The 16,864-nt window shown below is 41.1% G+C and overlaps 1 protein-coding gene across 1 annotated transcript in view; it reads left to right on the top strand.

Annotated features, from left to right (window-relative positions):
* Nox (NADPH oxidase) overlaps nt 1–16,864 on the top strand; it is a 242,636-nt gene that overhangs the window by 216,863 nt on the left and 8,909 nt on the right. The window contains exons 9-11 of the mRNA XM_065227471.1: nt 2,161–2,285; nt 2,355–2,575; nt 11,437–11,625. Of these exons, the coding sequence (XP_065083543.1) occupies nt 2,161–2,285; nt 2,355–2,575; nt 11,437–11,625 (535 nt within the window). The remainder of the gene's footprint in view (nt 1–2,160; nt 2,286–2,354; nt 2,576–11,436; nt 11,626–16,864) is intronic.

Genomic DNA, 16,864 nt, shown 5'->3' with positions numbered 1-16,864 from the left:
AGTTCTCCATGGTGCTACTCTTCTGGTAAAGTAGGAAATCCATTCCAAAAAGCGAAAAAAAATTAACGAATTTCAGATTTTACCTCTCAGAAATCCATGAAACTTTGCATAATTATTCGCTAGGGGCAATGAACCAAGATTGTGCTGAAAATCGGCCATTCCGAGTCTCACCTAGTTTTATAAAATGGCGTATTCCATATTTTTCAATAAATCTATTTCGTCAAGATACATAATTTGTCAAACCATAAAAAAAATCTCACTAGATAGCAGTTCAAAAGACAGATTTAATTTTGAATAAGCTCAGGGTGTATTGGAGAGGTTCAGTATACTTCTTGAAACTTCACGATTTAATTTGGGTACATACTAGATGATGTGGGATCTTTGTTCTGCACAGATGTTTAGGAAAATTCGTAGATAAGGTTCAAAGTATTTCCTGAGGCTTGGAGAAGGTCATGGATGTTCTGAGATCTTGGTTGAATTTAAAGAACTTTGAACAAAACAATTATAGAACTTGGAAGAACTTGATGGAACTTCGTAGAAGTTGAGAAAAGTTTCAATAAAGCTACGGGACCTTTGTAGATGGACAAAGATTATTGGACCGAGTGTCTAGGGCCATATTGACCAAATCCAATCATGATCCAGGTACGCCCAAGGGAGTATTCAGTTTCAAACTAGAGCCAACACACGTTATATTCAAATTTCATGAGAACTCTAAAACAAGTAGGAAGGGTCAGATCTCACCATAGGCGGATAAATTCAGGTTTTTTACCAACTTGAAAAATAAGTACTTATACAATATTCATTTGACCTAGTGACCATTTTGGCTCAATCGCATTCGGACTATTGTTAGAATTCGGCCTAATGGTGTTCACCCTTTTGTCATCGTGCCTAATTTTCCATCACCAAAAAAATTGTGCACAAACCCCTTCCCGTCGTGCATCAATCATCGGTTCATATTATTAAAATACAACTTTATGAACTTTACGAACCACAACCTACAACTCTAACGGCGCCGGTGGTGTAGTGGTAAGCGTGATTACCTTTCACCCCAGCAGGCCTGGGTTCAATCCCAGTCGGCGCCGCCGGGATGTTCTGAGGCATAACATCTCTGATCACACGCCTTCCTTCGGAAGGGAAGTAAAGCCGTTGGTCCCCGGTTCATGAGTTGATGGATCGATAGATAGGGTCCAGGTGTGGGAGCTGCCTCCCTGGCGTCGGTAGCATTGGTGCTCAGCACGGAAAACAAGATCGACGAAAAACCAATCAAGGAAAAAAAAAAAAAAAAAAAAACCTACAACTCGATACATTCTTGTCTTATCTTCAACGGTCACCACTCTCGGTGATTTTCTCAATAACAAGCACTTTCAATCCAAAGTGCTCTGATTCAATTATGCGCATTGCTGGAATTACTACTTCCACACGCTTGTCAAACGTCCAGCTCATCTCGCTCTTCCGGTCATAAATCAGCAACGGCGGTCACTCGGCAGCCTGTCAACATTCAGCAACAAAAAAAACCAGAACTTCCCGCCCGGAAACATAAACATATCGCAACGTATGGCCTCTCATCATCCGGAGTATAATTTGTATCATAAATTAAGACCGGAATAAATTATAAATCTTGTCATCTTCTACTTGGACGCTCCCTGTATACGTAATTAAACCGATTGCTACAAATAATTCCATTAGATGACCAACGGCAACGGCCACTATACTTAAGCCAACTCGCTCCGAAGGATGTTCAATTTCAAATGGCTCAGTTGACAGACACTCTCATGATTAATTAGCACGGCCAGATTCCGCTCCTCTCTAATTAGCACCAGCAGCAGCCAGCAATCTGCAGCCAGTGGGCCGAGCCGGGCAATGCTCGCTTGGCTTCCGAACCTGTCATCTGCTCCTCGCGATGTGTATATGCAATACATATTTAAGATTGTTGGCAAGTTTTCAAAAGTCTGCTGTCTACTCGCTGCGTCTCGTCACACCAACCAACCATCCAACAAGCCTTAATTGTTAATTATTGATTTCTTCTTTTGATTTCTCTTCTCTGCTAACAACAACTCATCAACACAACCTGCGTCGCGACGAATTCCAAAAACCCCCTGGACACGACACGGCGGCGTGTTGAAATGATCGATGACCATGGTTCCGCTTCTCCGCCGCCAGATCGAGGACCTAACGATGGCAATGTTCGAAGACGCCGACAAGTTCAACCGAGGGGCCATCACCTATGAGGCGCTCAAAAATCAGCTGGAAAAGCACGGGGGACTGCTGGAGAATTTGAGCATAAGGTGAGATTCCCTTTCCAGAATCCCAAAACGTAAGAAAAAAAAATAACCGTAAAATTACTTATTTCCCAGCATCGATCGGTGGCTCGTCCCACTGCCCCAGGAGGACAGCACTAGGAAAAAGCACAAGAAGAAACCGCTACCCCACCAGCTGACGGCGCCGTACATTAAGAACAATTACGTCTACCTTTCGTTTCTGTCGGTCTTCATCCTGATCAACGTGGGCCTGTTCATATCGCGTGCGATCCAGTACCGCAAGAGCAATGGATTTGTCATACTGGCGCGAGCTTGTGGTAAGTGTTGTTCAGAAGTGCAAGTCACACGCAAACAGCAGCCGGTGGCACAGTAGGTAGGTAGGTACCTACCCTAACAATCAAACAGGAACGAACCCCTGGGTGCCGGTCCTTTCGAGCTGTCTCGTGAAAAGCGACATGGAAATAATCACTCCAAATCAAAAGGGAGAACAAGATTTGTCGGACATTTATTGTAAACGGTATCAAAAAGAAGACATTTTAACAAACAGAAAATTGAAATCAAGAAACTGACAAAGAAAATGGAATTTAAATTGAGAGAAAATGGGAATTCAATCAATTATGTATAGAAAAATATTCAAAACAAATTGAACAACATTACATGAAAAGCGGCAAGAATTTGTTTTACACTTCGTTAGGACTTATTTTATTGAGTTAGTGGTCCCCAGGATCCATATTGCGGCCACAGCTCCGATTTTATTCTGATAAGATGTCTATGAGTGGTTTCGAAAAAAAACACGAAGCACTAGGGTCAGTTTCAGTTTCGGGTGTTCCGGATCTTCCGGTGGACCGTTACGTGGTCTCCAGGGTTCAGATTCCAGTCACAACTTCATTCTGAGAAGACGTTTATGAGTTTACGGAGCATTAGGATCAATTTCGTGAATTGACCAATTTTACGACTGTTTCGGATCTTCCGAAGGATCATTACGTAGTACCTAGGGTCCATATTCCGATCACAACGCCGAATTCATTCTAATAATCTATGAGTGATTTCGAAAAAACCGCGGAGCTCTAGGATTAGTTTCATTAATTGACCGCTTTTACGGATGTTCCGGATCTTCCGGAGCACCATTACGTGGTCCCCAGGGTTCAGATTCCAGTCACAACTTCAAATTCATTCTGAAAAGACGTTTATGAGTGGTTTTGGAAAAAAAAACGCGAAGTACTAGGATCAGTTTCATGAATTGGCCACTTTTACGGATGTTCCGGATCTTCCGGAGGACCATAGCGTGGTACCAAAGGTCATATTCTGGTGAAAGTTCCAAATTAATTCCAATAAGACGTCTATGAGTGGTTTCGAAAAAACCGCGGTGCTCTAGTATCAGTTTCATGAATTGGCCACTTTTACGGATGTTCCGGATTTTCAAGAGGACCGGACTTGGTACTTTCCAGATACAAAGTTTACCCAAAACGTGGCCATTATCTTGTTAATAACTTTTTAGAAGACACCAGGAAGTTATTTCTTCAAATTACCCTACAATAAGGGTTTGTCCCCAATTAGTTATAATCCCATATGGTACGTGTATTCGTTAATGCCGGTCTTGACTGTACTTAGTTACCGGACAGCTAAGTGCTCGAAGAAAATGAAAAGAAATTCAAGACAGTTTACTTCCATCGAAAAAGCTGGTCGATGACAACCTTTACTAATTCACTTTCATGTCACTTCAACAACAACCACGAAATCAGGGGTGAGTTGAATTTGCTAACTTGAACCGTGTATTTTGGCCTTAACTATGGAGGGTAAACCAGCCCAGACCGCTGAGTCTCCGCAGTGATAACGGTGCATGTCTGTTGGATGCTTGGTAATCAACCGGAATGTTTAGCTACCAGCGGACCTCAACAAATATATGACATCCGTAAAAACAAGGGCCCATGCATTAATTATGTCAAGCCAAATCGAGGAGAAATGTACCCCCCCCCCTACCGTGACGTTTCTCCTATACCTAATGCATTGTTTGTCACAAAATCTTAGACCACCCCCTCCCACCCTAGAGCGTGACATAATATATGCATCAACCCGAACGGAATACTACTAGACTTGGCCTTCGTGAACAAGGGCAGCAGTGTAGAAGTGATTGAAGCCACGCTCCCCATGTTGTGCGTCACCCGAATGTTCCCAGAGCGAAGACGGGATAGGACCAGTTGATCCTATCAGATGGGGGTATCCTGCCACTTGGTGATTTCTCCCAAGATCTTTCGAAGGAACGGCGCTGGTGACCACTCCTGATCCTAAGCATTCCGGAGGATGGACTTCAGCCAATCCATACTATCTGGCCCGATTCGGCCGGTTGCGGCGTGGTGATCCGCTTCGACTGGGCTTCCTTTTGGATCAATTTCAGATCTTAGTATTTTCGGCCGTGGTGATCGTAGTGTGTTTTATGTGTACAGACACCTTGAACATTATATTTAGGATTGAAATCTTGAATCTTGAATCGTTCAAATTTGTTTATGTCCTAGGGAACTGAACATTTCTTAAAATCAAAAATCTTGATTTTTTTTAACTAAACCGGGGATCTTGAAAATCATTCAAAGTCCGAAAAAATCATTACTATTTCTGTTAGACCCTGAATCTTGGGAGCTCTTCTAAATTTGGAAATTCAAATTCCAGAAAATGTAAGCCTGAAATCACGAAACGATTTCAATTTTTTCACAATATAAAAAAAACAAACCTTCTAATCCATAAAAAAATCTTTAAAGTTCCAAAGTAATGCTTTTCTTTAAAATCCACTCCCTGAAAAACTAAGTCCGAGACCATAATTTATTTACAAACTTCCAGAATCTTGATTTGATTTTTCAAATCTTGGAACTTTGAAAATGCACTACGGCTGAGGTCCGGAAAAAATTTCATTTTGCCAAATTCTGGAATATTTTCCAAAGTCCAAAATCTTAATTTACATTCATATCATGGATTTAGTCAATTTTTCAAAATTCTGGATGTAAAACAAAAATGTGAGTTGAAGAATTATGAGAATTTCATCGAATTTGCTTTTTTCATGTACAGGATCTCGAAAATTCCACAATCTTAACGATTTTTCTAATACCTCGATCAGACTGCAGACACATGTCATCAAGATGATATTATACCTCGTTATAACCCTCCAATCTGGCCAGGGCTGTTCCTTGCCTATAATCAAGGAATACAATCTTAGAGCGAGATGGTATTTAACCTGGATTCAAAATTTTCATTCATGATCATAAATTCTAAAACAATTTCTAAACTTTCAAAAAACTCATCCAATGGTGCTCATCCGTTAGGCCAAAAAAAAGTCATGATTATGTAACTCACAACCTGGGATTTTGAAACACTTTCGAGATCTCGGATTTCAAAAAAAAAATATATTCAAACTATGAGGCTCAGAAAAATATTACCATCTTGGAGATTGAACTTTGACTTTAAAAAATTATGAAATTTTATTTTGGTTATGGATTATGCCGGGCTAATCATCCTCTCGTATCTCTCTCTCTCTCTCTTGTTGCGTCTGCGCACACTTAGATTTTTTTGCCGAGATTGGCACCACCGAGCAGGCTTGGCATTTATTGTTACTGAGATCTCAGCAAAATTTATGATTGTTAGCCGCGATCTCAAAATAGATAGCAAAATAGATAGCCGAGCTGTTCGGTGGTGCCCATCTCGGCAAAAAATCTAAGTGTGTGGTTAGAGAGCTATTTGTGGAGTTGGTTGGAAATGCTAACATGAAGCTTTAGTGTGATAAATTTATTAGCTAGAGAATGATCTTTAGAAGAGAGTAGGTGGATAGTTCCGTTAGAGTACGGCAGTATGAAAATTGAATAGAAGTTGAAAATGAGCGAAAGGCCATTAATGCGACAGTTTTTAAAGTTAGACGCACATCTTTTGCCTAACCCATACGATGTACGCGGAGACTTGAAGTATGTCTCCAAGTCTACAGGCAAAAAATGTGCGTCCTTCTTTTGCTCATAAACTGACTGCGGCTGTGTGCGGGTCATCATAGGAGACCTAAACGCTCAGGTAGGCCAGGAGGAGGAATTCAGACCGACGATTGGAAAGTAGCGCCCACCAGCTGACGAACGGGAACGGTCTACGACTCATCGATTTCGCCGCCTCCAAGAACATGGCCATACGTAGCACCTTCTTCCAACACCACCTCCCCTATCGTTACACCTGGAGATCACCACAGCAGACGGAATCGCAAATCGACCACGTTCTGATTGATGGACGGCACTTCTCCGACATTATCGACGTCAGGACCTATCGTGGCGCTAACATCGACTGTGACCACTGCCTGGTGATGGTCAAACTGCGCCCAAAACTTTCCGTCATCAACAATGTACGGTACCGACGCCCGCCACGGTACAACCTAGAGCGACTGAAGCAACCGGGTGTCGCCTTAGCATACGCGCAGAATCTCGAGGCAGCGTTGCCCGAGGAGGGCGAGCTCGATGTGCCCCCTCTAGAGGACTGCTGGAGTACAGTAAAAGCAGCCATCACCGACGCAGCCGAGAGCACCATCGGGTACGTGGAAAGAAGTCGACGGAATGAATGGTTCGACGAGGAGTGCAGAGCGATTTTGGAGGAGAAGAACGCAGCGCGGGTGGTAATGCTGCAGCATGGAACCCGACAGAACGTGGAACGGTATAAACAGAAGCGGAAACAGCAGACCCGCATCTTTCGGGAGAAAAAACGCCCCTGGAAGAAGCGGAGTGCGAGGAAATGGAAATGCTGTGCCGTTCCAAGAAACACGGAAGTTCTACCAGAAGCTCAACGCATCCCGCAACGGCTTCGTGCCGCGAGCCGAAATGTGCAAGGATAAGGACGGGAGCCTCTTGACGGAAGCAGCACTTCGATGCGCACCTGAATGGCGAGGAGAACGTAGGCACGGGAGAGCAGCGCAATGGAGGAAACAACTACGTCAGTGCAACAGAGGACAGAACTGACCCAACTCCCACGCTGAGGAAAGTTAAGGATGCCATTCAGCAGCTCAAAAACAACAAAGCAGCTGGTAAGGATGGTATCGCAGCCGAACTCATCAAGATGGGCCCAGAAAAGTTGGCCACCTGCCTGCACCGGATGATAGTCAGGATCTGGGAAACAGAACAGCTACCGGAGGAGTGGAAGGAGGGGGTAATCTGCCCCATTCACAAGAAAGGCGACCATTTGGAATGTGAGAACTTCAGAGCGATCACCATTTTGAATGCCGCCTACAAAGTGCTATCCCAGATCATCTTCCGTCGTCTATCACCTAAAATGACCGAGTTCGTGGGAAGTTATCAAGCCGACTTCATTGACGGCCGTACGGCAAATCCTCCAGAAATGCCGTGAATACCAGGTCCCAACGCATCATTTGTTCATCGACTTTAAGGCGGCATACGACAGTATCGACCGCACAGAGCTATGGAAAATCATGGACGAGAACGGCTTTCCTGGGTAGCTGATCAGACTAATCAAAGCAACGATGGACGGTGTGCAAAACTGCGTAAGGGTTTCGGGTGAACTATCCAGTTCATTCGAATCTCGCCGGGGACTGCGACAAGGTGACGGACTCTCATGCCTACTCTTCAACATTGCTCTAGAAGGTGTAATGCGACGAGCCGGGTTCAACAGCCGGGGTACGATTTTCACGAAATCCGGTCAATTTGTGTGACGACATGGACATTATCGCAAGAACATTTGGAACGGTGGTAGAACTATACACCCGCCTGAAACACGAAGCAGCAAAGATCGGACTGGTGGTGAGTGCGGCAAAAACAAAGTACATGCTAGTAGGCGGAACCGAACATGACAGGATTCGTCTAGGAAGTAATGTCACGATAGACGGGGATACTTTCGAGGTAGTGGAGGAATTCGTTTACCTTGGATCCTTAATGACGGCTGACAACAATGTGAGTCGTGAAATACGAAGGCGCATCATCAGTGGAAGTCGTGCCTACTACGGGCTCCAGAAGAAACTACGGTCAAAAAAGATTCACCCCCGCACCAAATGTACCATGTACAGAACGCTAATAAGACCGGTGGTCCTCTATGGACACGAGACATGGACTATGCTCGAGGAGGACCTGCAAGCACTCGGAGTTTTCGAGCGACGTGTGCTAAGGACGATCTTTGGCGGTGTGCAGGAGAACGGTGAGTGGCGGTGAAGAATGAACCACGAGCTCGCTGCACTCTACGGCGAACCCAGCATCCAGAAGGTGGCCAAAGCCGGAAGGATGCGGTGGGCAGGGCATGTTGCAAGAATGCCGGACAACAACCCTGCAAAGTTGGTGTTCGCTACTGATCCGGTTGGCACAAGAAGGCGTGGAGCGCAGAGAGCACGATGGGCGGACCAGGTAGAGCGTGATCTAGCGAGCATTGGGCATGACCGAGGATGGAGAGCGGCAGCCGCAAACCGAGTATTGTGTCGTACTATTGTTGATTATGTCTTATCTTAAATGTGATGTTGTACAAATAAATGTATGTATCAATGACATGTGAAGAGTTTCACTGAACCGTGTCTGTCAGTACATCTTTCTAAAAATTGAACGAGTGCTGGAAATCAACTACCGTAGCGTGATTATTGATGACAAACCCAAGTTCAGTTCTTATAACTGACAATATCAAGCAACTAAAATGGTATTCGCTATCATTTGAAAAATGATTTGAACATCCAGCACCGTAGTGACAAAGGGACAAAGGTCAAGCCAAAGGGGCTAATTCAAAGAGTTTCATTCTTTTCCACGAAATTCATTCCTTTTTCATTAAATCCATGGGCTTAGGCAGCTATCAGCAGAGGCAAGAGGGTGAGTTATAATCTCCTTCAGTAACACAATAATGTTTCAGAGATTTGAAGTTCTTGTAAAGATTAAAAACATGTTTGCTCCGAAATAACAATAAATTTCTTTTGGAATTTTCAACATGAAAAAATATACACACTAATCCAGGCCTCTACTGTTTCGAAAATTTTGAACTACGGAACTGTTCGGTACAAGTTAAAAGAATCAGTGGAAAATCCAATAATGTCGTAAATTTATTCTGAACTTTTACAGACTTTGTTCAGTTTTTTTTTGTTTATTAATTTATTTGATAAGGCTCAACCGAATTAAATTTACAGAGCCGAGGATTCTTGGTCACTATACAATACATCTTAAAACTATAGTCAAAAGGTACAACACAATAAACACTGTATCTTCCGCTATCCAAAAAGCCTCCTCCATCAGAACTGGAGCCGCTTCTAGTAGTTTCATTGTATGGCAAATTGTTGTACGCCAAAGAGGGTCAGAGCGCATCCATTGCAGCAATGGACGCAAAACGTGGTCAGCACTCACACACTCATCACGAAACGGTTGATTTCCAAAGTCGACGACGCATCGACCGAAAGAACTGCTGATGAAGAACAATGAGGAGGACCACACAATGGTTGCTGCCGAGAAAACAGACGATCGCGTAGCACACACAGTGATGCCACATATACAGATTTATCTGTAATCATACAGATTTTTTTTCAATATTATGATACAGAAATCTGTGTATACAGATTACAGATTTTTGAAAAATATACAGATTTTTTCAAATAAAGGGTATATTTTGCATAATTTTTTTTTAATATAATAATTCCGATAAATAATCGTTTCTTCATTTTGAGCAGTTTGAATTCAATCTGAGCATCAAACTCAAATCGTATTTTTTACTAAGTAAATTATTATTGTTTTAGCTTCAGATGGACATGGAATCTTTCGAATGGACTTCTGATGTTCAGATGTTCTGATTTCTCGTTGGAAGGAATATTAGTTTCCCTTTCTATTCCCCCTTCAGATACGAAGTTAATTAAATATATTTTGTCAAATAAGCCATTTTAGAAAACCATTTTAGAAAACCCCCGAAGTGGTTGATTACAGTTTGTGAGTCAAAGAATCAACTGGATATTTTTATATTTAAAAACGTAATTATAGAAATAAAGAATATTGCATGCAATTCGACTAAACTTCCTGCAAAAGTTCTGTGTTATGTCCAATGTCCAGATAAAGGTTTGCGTAATCTGAGACATAAATAAATCAAATTCTAGGGAATTGTGATAGTTACTTCATTAAGGAAATTTTCAGTCGGAAAAAGATTTGTCTCTTACAACTGGTGCTTAATGTTTTGTATTTTCAAACAGTAAAAGAGATACAAAACACTACAAAAAATCAAGATTGTAGGATTACAAGATTTTTAAAATAGGCAAATTCTTTAGAAAGCAAACTTTAGTAATTTTTCATGATTCTAAACATTGAACAAACTCCTTCTGAACTATGGATTTGCTCAATGGAGATTTACGTAAATTCGCACTGAGACCATAATATAGAAATTATACAGATTTTTTCACAGATTTTTGTCAGCCAGATACAGATTAAAAAGATTTTTTGCGATGAAAATACAGATTGAACTTTGAAAAAATGTGGCATCACTGAGCACACATCGAGAGTGGCCTGCTTTTGTCGACAGCCGAGTGAACACTGACTTTGTTCAGTTCACCCCATTTATTTATAAAAAAACCAAAATTTGTCAATTTTATTGATTCCTCATGCGTATTTTGAAAATTTTACCGACTTGTTTTGCTGTTCTACAAAAGCCCAGTAAAATACTACCGACTTCTGTGATCTGAATTAAGTATGTATGTTCAACTACAAATGGAATTATTTAGTCCTAGAATGTATAACTCAACCTATCCCTTCGATTATCCCAATTATAAAACATATTGAAAAATTCAATAAAACGAACTCTTCCATCGATAAACAGCATATTCCTGCACACACGGCAACTGAGAATAACTCAGAGAGAGTGGCACTTCTACTCAGAGGTATGCCGAAATTTATAAAAACTGCAGGAAATCAGCGCTGAGTACCTGTAGTTTTTAAAAATGTATCATACAACTGAGTAGAAGTAACTCTCTCTCTCTCTCTCTGAGTTATTCTCTGTGACCGTGCACCGAACAGCGTATCTCCAGAGGCGTTGATAAATGTTTTAAACATGTGTCAACTTTAATCTTATCGCTCGTTCTTCTCTCACCTCCAGTTGCGCGCACATCTCGTATCGCACACTCTGCTAGCGTGTTATGTTCTGCTCCGAACAGCACTCTCTCATGGGATGTCCTCCGTAACCCTTACCACACATTCCCGTTTCCTTTTTGCAGGACAATGTCTCAACTTCAACTGTGCCTTCATCCTGGTGCTGATGCTGCGACAGTGTATCACGTTTCTCCGGACCCGAGGCTTTACCGCGTTCCTCCCGCTGGACCAGCACATCTATCTGCACAAACTGACCGGAATGCTGGTGGCCGCCTACAGTCTGCTGCACACCATCATGCATCTGTTTAATTTCAGTAAGTTGAGCATTCTCTTTTTATAATTATTGTTTTGTGGAAAGAAGTTGTGTACATATACAGTTGGTAATTTAATTGGGTCGTTAGAGGAAAATATTATGACATCACTTAAACTTTTCCCCCAGCTTACAGCCGTGCAAAAACCAGCCTTAATTTGCTCCTGGAGAAACGTAGGCAAGTTGGATGATAATTTTATTGCTCTATTTTGGTGAAACTTTGCACATTTTCGACAGTGAGTTCTAAGGGAATGCAACCTTCTATAGGATTCAGTTGAACATAGTTTTCTGATGTTGCTCTAATTGCACTGCAATTCACGGAGCAACAAAAGTGTACGTTTCCTGACTCTGCACATCTTTGTGGGAAGAAAATCTCTTTTCCAAATAATAATGATGACATGCTATCCATTCCTACCCCAAAAGATTCAGCTTGGAAACTTGTGGCAACGTTTCAAAAAAACCGATTTGGTTAACTCACATCAAAAGAGTCAATTTCAACGTTGTCTCCTTCAGGCGACTTTCATTCAAAGAGCCAGTACAATTCGGTACGAACATTCGCATTACACATCTTTTGCTGCTCAATAAATTGGACATAGGGGAAAAGAGCCTGAAATGCAGCCCGGAGCAAAACGCCCGATGCGAATTTTCATAGCATTCCAGTTTTCAATTCATACATTTGACAAGCCACATTGCTGGTTTAGTACTCTAACTAGCATTCCTGCCCAAAAAACCCGAGAATTAAGAGTGGAATAGCTATAAAAAACCACATCGGGCGTTTCACCCCGGGTGCATTTGTCCCCTGTTCTACCCTACATGGAACAGACGAGGACGACAACGACGACGCCGGTTGCATTCAAAGCGACCCCCTTGAACAAAATGCGGATTTCCATTTTCGAGCTTTTCCTCCCGTTATACTAGGTCTTATACCTACATTTCCCAATGCACTTTGCGAGGGCCGGGAGATCTAAGTTTCTCGTTCCGTTCGCTGCCGTCGTGAGTACACGGTATCCGTATGAATGAATTGTAACAAGTATGGTACAAAAGATGACATTTGAATAATACAGTCCGGGGGGAGCTAACTCTATATGCTCTAGTCTAAACCCTAGCAGTTGAAAGCAATCTAAGCTGCTGGTATTTGCTACTTCTGTTTCTGACAGTGTGTATAACCGGCTTTGGACCCACGCCAATGGAACTGAGGATGCGGAATTGTGGAGGTCTTGTATGATTGCCGGCCGACTAGTTGCTGGCGTTCGGTGGATAGTTGCGGCTGTTTGGTGTGGGAAAATAAACTTTACCTTTATTGGGTATTTAGGCGATATCCACGAGCTGAAAGTGGGCAATGAATCCCGCAATTTGTTTCTCGAATACAAATTAGGATATAAAAGTATAGCGAAGAAGCATTGTGGGCCTCCCGTAGTTCAGTCGGTAAAGGCACAGCTAAACAGCAAGATCATGCTGAAGGTGGGTGGGTTTCGAACCCCGGTCCGGTCTAGGAATTTTTCGGGTTTGAACATTTCTCGACTTCCGTGGGCATAGAAGTATGATTGGACTCGCCACATAAAATGGTACATGCATCGAAAGCTCTCAATTAATAACTGTGGAAGTGCATCTAAAACACTAAGTTGTGAGCATGCAATAAGCTAATATGCGATAAGTAATAAGCTGGAAATTATTATTATTATTTAGCTTTATTTAGGAGGCTTTCAGCCTTAGGCTGGTTCGCCTCCAACACTTAAGCTGGAAATGCGAAGAAGAAGAAACATTTAAAACACATATTATTTCAATGCGAGTTCCAATGTAGGGGAGATGGGAGTAAAATGCCCATTTAGCATTGGAAGATCTCCGTTTAATCCAGAAAGTGAATCGATATTAAGGTTCAATTTACTTTGATGCATTTTTTTTTTTTAAATTCAAAAGCAGTTTCTTTCGACGCATTATTTTAGATTGCAAAAAACTTGCGTCATTTTGTGTAAAATATCAAAAGGATCGAATAGTGCGAGCTTTTTGCAATCTGAAATAATGCGTCGAAAAAAACTGCTTTTGAAATTTTCCAAAAAGCATCAAAGTAAATTGAACCTTAAGTGCAATACCATCTAAATCTAGATGAACATTTCAAAAGGTCCTACCTGCATCGATCAACGCTCTTCATCGACTTTCTCTTTCGTTAATAACTCAGCTGCAAAAACATTCCCTGTTGTGTTCAACGTATTACACGCTAGATTAGAACCTTTTTGCCGATGATCTAAAATTTTTCCGTGTGATTGTTTCTCCCACTGACTGTGTCGCGTTGCAAGAAGATATACATCGTGTGATAGTCTTGTGCGGTGACAACGGCATGCGCGTAAACAGCAAAAAGTGCAAAATAATATCCTTCACTCGCTGCAACAACGTTATTCACCATCAATATTACATGGGGCCGGATTCTCTAGAACGTGCAATTTCAATCTGTGATCTAGGTATTACGATCGATTCGAAGCTAAGGTTTAACGAACACATAAACATCGTAACTGCTAAAGCATATACTGTGCTTGGTTTTATTCGTCGTCATGCTTCTGGTTTCACCGATGTTTATTGTCTCAAGACGCTATTCTGCTCGCTGGTTCGCAGCATTTTAGAATATGCTTCCCCGGTTTGGTCTCCATTTTACGTTACGCATATCCTTGCGGTTGAAAGGATTCAGAAATGTTTTATAAGGTTTGCATTGCGTCAGCTCCCCTGGAATGATCCAGTCAATCTTCCAAGTTATCCCGACCGATGCAAGCTGATTGATTTGGAATCCCTCTCTGCCAGGCGTCTCAAATTGCAACGACTGTTTATCTTTGACCTCATAACAGGAAACGTGGACTGTCCAGAACTTCTGGAACTGATTCCATGGAATACTCCTCCTCGACGATTCCGTAATTCCCCGTTACTTGCAATTCCATTTCACAGAACGAACTTTGGATTCAATAATTGTTTTAATTCTTGTTTGCGTTCCTTTAATGATGTTTGTAGCGAGTTTGATTTTATTTTGACCAAACATGTGTTTAGTGCTAGAATAAGGCGTTTAGATTAAATTAGGTTTTAAGTAATGAGTCTGTACGACGTAGTCGAAGATGGTGATCAAATAAACAAATAAACAAATAAAACTATGTGGCAAAAATATTCCGAAATCTGTTTGCAGAGCCCTGGTTATCAAAAGAGAAAGCCGATGAAGAGAATCGATCAATGCAGATAGAACCTTTTGAAATGTTTATCTAGAAATTTTGTATTAGGCTAGTGATATGCTTAACGAAAACGGCTAAATTCTTGTTTAAATTGGCAAAATTAAAAGGTCAACAAAACCCTGTTTTCGAATACCACGGGGCAACATGCGTATCAGGTTTCAAGCTTAGGAAGCATACATTTAGGCTTTATCTATGTTCTTCCTTTATTGAATTTCAATTTCGCCCGATGGTTATGCTTTCCACACTACAATTCACGGGGCGCATTATGCCCCTTTATGGTAAGCTCCAACCGCTTAAATCCCGATCAAGAAAGCCCGGCTGCTTTGATGTCGAGCAAATATTTTGCAGATCATCCAAACAGGGAAGAGACTAAATTTTAATCCGAGTTGGAGCTTAACGCCATTAGAGTAAGGGTAGTTTGCCAATTTGTTGCACACTTCACATTGTTTATTGTACAGAATTTACCCCTGACCATACACTTTTCCGATCATGGTGACATTCTAATCAGTGATCAATTGTTGAATGATGAAACATGTGTTTTTGATACTCAATATTAGGAATATTATGATAAAACATGTTTTAAATATTTTTGACATGGTTTTTATGATTTCAGGTGATTTCTTTAATTTTTTGGTAATAATCTGCAGTTGTAAAATAAGCTCTTTCAAGCTCAAAATTTAACTATATTAAGTAATATTTACAGGAAAATTATTTTGGCATCAAACGATTAATTGCATCTATCTACCTTGCAAAATTTTCAGAAAAATTATTAATGGTCAATAATTGGATCACATTTGGACTCTTGGTCCAGGATAATTGTCTATGGTGATAACGCCTGAAGGTATGCAACGTTTCATATAAAACAGCTGCTGTGTATATTTTGCTTTGCTTATTGACCGCATCAATTAAATCAATAAAATAGCTGATATCGTAAGTAAACATACCGAAAACTTACGTTTAATCGTCTAACAGAATCACTCATTGAATATTCTAGCTGAAAAATGTAATTCCAACATGCATTTAGCCGAAGGGGACGACTCTATCTACGATGCAGAAAAGATTGTGTTTTGCTGTGGCTAGCTGCACGCACGCTGAGTACACTGGAGTCGCTTTTTACGCGGTTTTTTTACACGGTTTTTTTACGCGGTTTTTTTTACGTGGATTTTGGAATTTACACAGTTTTATTTTACGCGGATTTCGAAATTTACGCGGATTTCGGAATTTACGTGGTTTTTTTTTACGCGGATTTTGGTTTTTTTTTTACGCGGATTTCAGAATTTACGCGGTTTGTCGTTACACACTAGAGTCGCTTTTTACGCGGTTTTTTTACACGGTCTATTTTACGTGGTTTTTTTTTACGCGGATTTCGGAATTTACGCGGTTTTTTTTTACGCGGATTCCGGAATTTACGCGGTTTTTTTTTTCACGCGGGACGTATCACCCGCGTAAAAAGCGACTCCAGTGTAGATAGAAGGAAAATTTTGTCGATTTTGAAGATTTCCTGCAAAAAGATGAAGCACGATGCAAGTAGATGCGAGAAATGAAAGATGATTTTTTGAAGATTGATTCGCTAGTGTGAGATTTTTTGAGCATCTTGAATTGAGATTTGGATGTGAGTTACTCGCATTTAGCCATGTTTTATGGGTGTGCAATAATTAGATACACAGTGTGCAATAATAGAATTTCAAAGCAAATGATGCGAATCCTACTTCACACACGATTTCAATCTCTTAAAAATGCAAAATATCAAGAAGTACGTTAGCTGTGCAACAATTGGCAAAATATCCTAATGTTGAAAATACATACCAGTTGAGCTATTGTTTACAACAACTTACATCAATCAAATCGTTAATTTTTGTAGTGTTCAGAAATACCAGCTGTTTCACGAAATATCTTTTCTCCGTGGTTTTCTGCCAAAATTATTTTTCAATTTCATAAATTTCAAATGACTTTCATGAAACAGTTTGTTGCTCCCATTCACATAGTACGTTTAAAGTGCAACGTATGAAAGCATTTTTTCGCCATCATATCAATTAG

Source organism: Ochlerotatus camptorhynchus, unplaced genomic scaffold, assembly GCF_037179485.1.
Source record: "Ochlerotatus camptorhynchus isolate MF236.1 unplaced genomic scaffold, CSIRO-AGI_Acam_v1.1 ptg000274l, whole genome shotgun sequence".
NCBI classification, from domain to species: Eukaryota; Metazoa; Arthropoda; class Insecta; order Diptera; family Culicidae; genus Ochlerotatus; species Ochlerotatus camptorhynchus.
This window is presented reverse-complemented; position numbering and strand designations above follow the sequence as displayed.